The sequence below is a fragment of the Geospiza fortis genome, unplaced genomic scaffold (assembly GCF_000277835.1).
Source record: "Geospiza fortis unplaced genomic scaffold, GeoFor_1.0 scaffold138, whole genome shotgun sequence".
Lineage (NCBI taxonomy): Eukaryota > Metazoa > Chordata > Aves > Passeriformes > Thraupidae > Geospiza > Geospiza fortis.
In genome coordinates, this window is record NW_005054307.1 from 8,936,209 (window position 1) to 8,942,604 (window position 6,396).

General features: G+C 37.8%; 1 protein-coding gene across 1 annotated transcript in view; it reads right to left on the bottom strand.

Moving 5' to 3' along the window:
- Positions 1-4,902, bottom strand: part of ADAM22 (ADAM metallopeptidase domain 22) — a 114,998-nt gene extending 110,096 nt beyond the window's left edge. The window contains exon 1 of the mRNA XM_031066827.1: positions 4,897-4,902. Within this exon, the coding sequence (XP_030922687.1) occupies positions 4,897-4,902 (6 nt within the window). The remainder of the gene's footprint in view (positions 1-4,896) is intronic.
- Between the last annotated feature and the right edge of the window lie 1,494 nt (positions 4,903-6,396).

Sequence of the window (6,396 nt, forward strand, 5' to 3'; positions counted from 1 at the left end):
CACAGAGTACAACCAAGTCTTCTATATGACCATATGTTGGTACCAGAAGAGAATTAGTGAGTAAGAAAGAATATAAAAAGCCTAGTTTGGATTTCTAAATGCACATATATTAAATGCACATATATTAAATGTAACATTTGTCATTAAAATATATCCACTTCAGAGCCCATCAGAGCAAAAATTACTCCATTGTTTCGGTTTGGTTTGGCTTTTAACTGCTAGGTATATTGCACCATATCGATTTGGTCTGGGAGATTTCCTCTCTTGAACACATCTCTAAGATAAACAACTACAAGCTAATGTATTTCTAAGGTGACCCTGGACCACAGTTGTTCCCTGAGAGAAACTGTTAATGTGGATTTAAGGGAGAAAATATGTATGAATAAATTAATATGAAAAACATTACACAGACCTAACCACTCCCCAAGATACATGATGCCAACCCAGAAACTTACCATTAAGTTTAAGCTCAAGTGCAATCAAGTGTATCTCAAGGGTATTTCAAGCCTACCAAGATACCAAGACATTTTGGATAGCCTGACAAACTCATCCCTTTCCAGAAACTGCATCCCTTCCTGACACGTTTGTAAAGCACCACCACACTGCACACTGTGGGGCTGCTGCCAAAAATGAACAGTTCTGCCCCATCCTGGCAATGTGTTCCCACCAACTCTCCCTTGTCAGCTCATGTGGCTAGCCAGCAAGTCAGATCAGCAGCAGAAAATTAATCACCACTTGGAGATTTTTCTGGTTTTTGTCAGACAAATAAACTGATCTAAATAAACCACAAGGTAGATGCAATAGAAAGAAGTCAAATGGGACACCCAAGAGAGAATGAAGAGGAAGACAGATTCTCCCTTTCAGCTAAAAATCTCATCCACCATAACAAAAAACTGCACCTCAAGAATTCCAGACAATGCACTTTTTAGGTTAACAGTTCTTCTAAATATCTGTTTAAGAACCACAAAATAAAGAAATGGATTTTAAAATGTCTTGGGTCTGCATTATCTTTAAGCACCTCTACCTGCCTGCTCAGTGAGTAGGTAAAATGGCCAGCTGCAAAGGAGCTTACATTCATGGACATATATCAATAAAAAAGCCCAAATGAGTACTTTTCCATCTACACCACCTCAGTCAAGCAGAAGTTACAAGAAAAATACCTGCAAAGCCTTCTTTGAACCACCAAAGCAAGACAATAAACTATGTTGTTCAATTCTGAAACCCAAGAACTCAGAGAATGTGAGGCTTTTGCAACAACCATCAGCTTGACACATCAGTGGCTGACAACTGGTCATGAAAGGGGAGTTTCTGGAGACCAGAAGATGCACTCAGTGCAGGACATGAACAAGAGCCAGGAAAGAAGAATTGAACAACTTAATGGAAGAGTGCAATGCAATGCAATGCTTCTGACACAAACAAAAGGTTCTGAAATTTTTATGTCATGCAACTGAAGAAGAAAAATACCAATAACAGCTCTGAAATCAGCTGCTTCAGATGCAATACTTAGTACTTAGTGGTGCATAAATTGCACTGACATGCAAAGTCCACTACAGAAAATACTGAACACCCCATGCACCTAATGCAACTATGCGGAGCTAACTTCTGTTAAAGACTGTGAAGTTTAAGCATGTCAGTGAATGTCTGAAAGGAATCAAGAGTAAATGGAGTGGAAAAGATTATTTCAAATCACTAAGCACAAAGATATTTTATCTAAAGCAAAGATTAAAAGCTTGAATTCTACAAAACAAAAGTGGCATGCAAACCTTTCTGCCAAACCAAGAGCAATGTGATTCCAATTATTTTAAATCACCTGCTCCATGCCTCAGGGATCACTGCAGTAATAGAGGAGATGGACAATCAGTACCAAATATGACTATTTATCACCACAAAGAAACAACAGAATAATGATGTCCCTTTGGTACTCCTGCTGGGGATCAGATTTCTCCAGACCCTGGCCCCAAAGAATGAGCATCTGCAAAGGGAACAAACACATCAGCTACAACCAATGCACACCACCACAGATCAACGTCGGGGCACTGCTCTGGAGGTAACCTTAAATGTATCCCAAAGATTTCCATTTCAAATAGGGCAAATATCTTAACCACCAGTGAAACATTTACAAGCTATGCACTTTCTGGAATAACCAAACTCACAAGAATTTTAAAGGGAAAAATGTAGACATTTTCCTCACATTGTGTATAATTAGCTGAGTATTGAAAGCAGCACAGTAATACGATGACTAATATTTTCCCTCAAAAAATAAGGAAAGATAATTAAAAACTTGTTGTGATGCAATGTGTAATTCATCATAACATGTTTCTTCCTTGAGAAGTATCCTTAATAAAGCACTTAGATGCTTTTAAATAAGTTTTGCTGGAAGAGATTACAAAAATTTCTGTCAAAAATGAACAAATCTTGTAAAAATTGAGGAGAAAATCCTATTTATATGTTTGCCCTTTGATGTAAAAAATTTCTATCTACTACTATATATAGCATTGTAGTTTCTAATTAAAAGATTCTGATCAATTTTGTCAACTTGAAAGAAAAGCATCAAGAGAATCAAGAGATAAAATAATACAGGATGTTACAGGAAGAAAAAGCTTTAAAAGTGTGCTTCAGAGGTTGTAAGAACAATGAGATTTTATAGCAGACATTTCATGAGTCAGTCACATTTACAAAGTAATAGATTCCTTAGATATTAATTTAATTTCCCCTCCCCCATTTCATAGAATAGAAACCTCAGCTTGTTGACAGTCCCTTGAGTGTGTATGAAATAATGTAAGTTAAGTTCAGTAAGGACACAGATAAGCCAGTGGGAAATCAAAATAAATATATTCATGAAATTAAATGAAAAGTACGCTAAAATTTTATGTAGATTTACCTACATTTGCTGTTTTGAAAATAATCATTACAAATAAATTTATGCTAGAGTAGAGAAATACAGCGCCAATTAGGACTCTATAATAGGACACATAAAATGTACACACTCTAAAAAGAAAATTTTCAGCCTCAGTTTTGTTGTAATAAATCCAGAGCTATGCAGTATATTGTTGCTTTGTGTAAAATAAGAAATCTCTTCAAAAAATTACTTTTTCACATGTACTGGGAAGAAAAAAAAAAAAAACTTTTCTAAGAGACAAAATTCAAAAATAAGCCTAGGTCTAATATTAAAAATATGCATTTCAAGTCAAAGAATCTTCTTTCAAAAATACACAATAAAATGTAACTGCAAAATTATTTCCTCAGGTCTTCTCCATTGCCATTTGAAAATATCAAACTTGAATCAAAAGTTCAGGATCACTGAACTGGATCCACATATCATAGCATATTAAACAACTGCAAAATCTCTTTTTTAATTTTCCCTAGCATTTTCATAATATTTATAGGCACTCATTTACTGCATTAATCATCAATATTTGACATTCTTCATGCAAGCTCTCTCTTTTTATCCAATGCATAAATCTAAATATCTTTGGGGCATTTGGTGGGGCGGAGTTTATTTAATGAAGAAACTGCAGAATAGGATCATGGTTTGATAAAAATGTTTTTACAACTACCTCTTTGGGGCACATTTAGTAAATCAGTTATTTATCATGAAGCAAAGCTAGAAATAAGAATATATTTTAATAGATGCGTGTTCATTTTTAAGAGCTGGATCACACATCTGTTCTCCATGCCAAGTGAGGGTGGAGCACAGCGAGAGCTAAACAGCATCAGCTAGAGTGGAGTGCCAAGGCCCAGTTCCTTGTGGTCGTAAACATGACCTAAAATAGCTTTTCTCCATATAAACATCATTGTGTCAATGAACCCAAACTCAGAAGCAAGAACCGCTTGTACCTCTAAAATGCCAGTAATTAGTCTTCCCAGTAGGAAAAAACATCACAACAAACCCCCCTATTTTGTATATTTGTGTGTTTGAACACAGACACTGTTTGAATTTACTCAATATATATGGGGAAAGAGCACAAGGGAAAAAAGCCCTGAGCACAAACTGATGCAAGGTGTTACACAAGTGCCACTGCTGCAAGGTGTTACACAGGTGTCACTGCTGCAGAGTCAGTGCCTGGGTAGCAGCATGGATCCTTCTGAAAGCTTCTCTTCCTGCTCTCCTTCCTCACCTCCACTTCATCTTTCTCAAAAATTCACCCCAGGTTAAATGTTAAGTGGAACAATGAAGAGAGGAAAACTATTGGGCTGTCACTGTCAGCAAACTTAGCACAAGCTACCATTTGATCTCACACATCTAATAGGACAAATTTGGGCAACTGAATGGGCTGCTTCCCAAGAGTCAATCTAACACTTGCTTCCAACACCAGTAAAGCCCTGTGGCACCAGATCTCACACTCGTTGTGCTTTTAAGTCTAGAGGATGATGTTAATTTGATTCTGAAATTTTGTTTATAAGTTTTGATTTCCTATGAGACTAATTACTGCAAGTCTTCAAATCACTGGGAAAGGAAGAACTGCAAGAGCTTTTGGGAAGTCAATTTTTTCCCCTTTTTCTGAAAGGGAAGCAGCAAGAATTCATTTATAAAAGGTTACATCCAACTAGAGTGCCAGAGGTCTTAAATGCATCACTACTGGGGCAAAACCAGAAAACTGGTTACTGCTCAATCTCATGTTTCTAAAATGCACTCAAAAAGGTTCTTCATCAAATGGCATGGGGAAATATGATCAACAAAGAAAAGTCATGAATGAAAATTTGAAAAGTTCAGAATCTTTCCCTGACATTATGCATACAAAACTTTGAGGACCATTGAAGATCACACTCCTTAAAGTAAGACAGGGAGTAGAGCAACCAAAGACTCACCCTGTGACCCAGAAACACCAGTTTCCATTGCTCCCCACAGTGACTGTAGTTTTCAGAAAGCCAGATCTAATAGGAAAAGCAACGTACTGGCATGCCTAGGAGTCAGAAAAAATACTACAGCAGCAGTAGTGCAATGTATTCAATCTGCATCACTCAGCAGCCCAGGACATGGCTGCAAACAGAGAGGGAAACTACTTTGTGAAGAAAGATGAGACCAGAGGGAAAGGACTCCAACAAGGACAATCCATCCTCAGTAAAATACCCCTCTGCCTGGCAGTTTCAAGCGGGCAGAACCCAAACGAGGCGCTGCCTGTGCACAGCTGCAGCGCGAGAGGCAAACAAGCAGCACATCACCCATCTGCAGGGGACAGCACAAAACAAGGGCAGCAAGGCACGTGCTGTGGGCAGCCCTTGAGCATGAACCCATCTGTACATCTGTGTCATCTCTCTGGAGAAAGGACTATTGTCCAAGAACACCATTTAGGCAAGAAGGAGAACTCAACGGATCCAACAGTCAGGAGGAGTGAAGGCATTTCCTTTGCTGAAGCAGATGGTGCCTTGAGGTAATTTTTAGCTACGTGTTTTCCAAGCTCTGAAAGGAATCAATAACATTTAAAGGCCCCTTTTCAGCATCTCTTGTAGTCCTCAGAAATGAAGGAACAGCATTCCACTATGACAGAAATCTACAAGTAAGCTACAACCTACATTAAGCTGCCTTTACATTACAAATAAAGCATTCAAATGTAGTAAAAGGAGTCCACACTAACTTTGCTCCTTTATACCAGTATAATAGACCAAACTTTTTTGCAGCAACACAGTGACATATTCCAAACATTTTCAATTGGTTTTCCATTCAGTTTACATACAAATGAAAGCTTACCACTAAAAGATTAGCTCTGCCCATCAGAAGTAACAAGCACTCTTTGACACCTAAAGCCTACCAACATGGTTAACTTCTCCCAGGAATGGACTTTGGGCACCAACAGAAAGTTTACCAACATCCTGTCAGTATTAGAGGCTAACAAAAAGCTTGACAAAACTTGCAGACTCTTAGGCATGCCAATACATTGCTCAATCAATTCCACAGATAATACTTTTTAAATATGACTCACCCTCTACATTCAAGTATCAAAGTCCTGCTTCAAGTTGAAAAGTGTAAGAAAAGCAAATTTCAAAATTGCTTTTCCCCTTGATACAGCCTAGGAGACCAAAATGAAACAACATTTTCACTGTATATATTTTCTGAAACAACTGATGGATGGATTTTTTTCATTCTCACAGAATTGCAGGAGTTGAAATACTCTAAGGAGATATTTCTGGAACAGAGCGTATTCCCACATACTGCTATTCTTCGGGGCAATTTTTGAGCTGTAAGTCAGGGCTCTAGCCTCCACATTCCTCCACACCACACTTTCATTAGAAGGCATTTACCCACACAAATTTTTCTAAACTTTGTATTAATACCACATTCTGGAGTACGCTTTTTATAAAGCAGGTCTCTTGCTACAATTCTCTGGTCTGGTAATACCCATTTCACTTAAAAACAAGGAAGAAAGAGAGACGTAAGAGTGAATTTAGCCTAGGTAG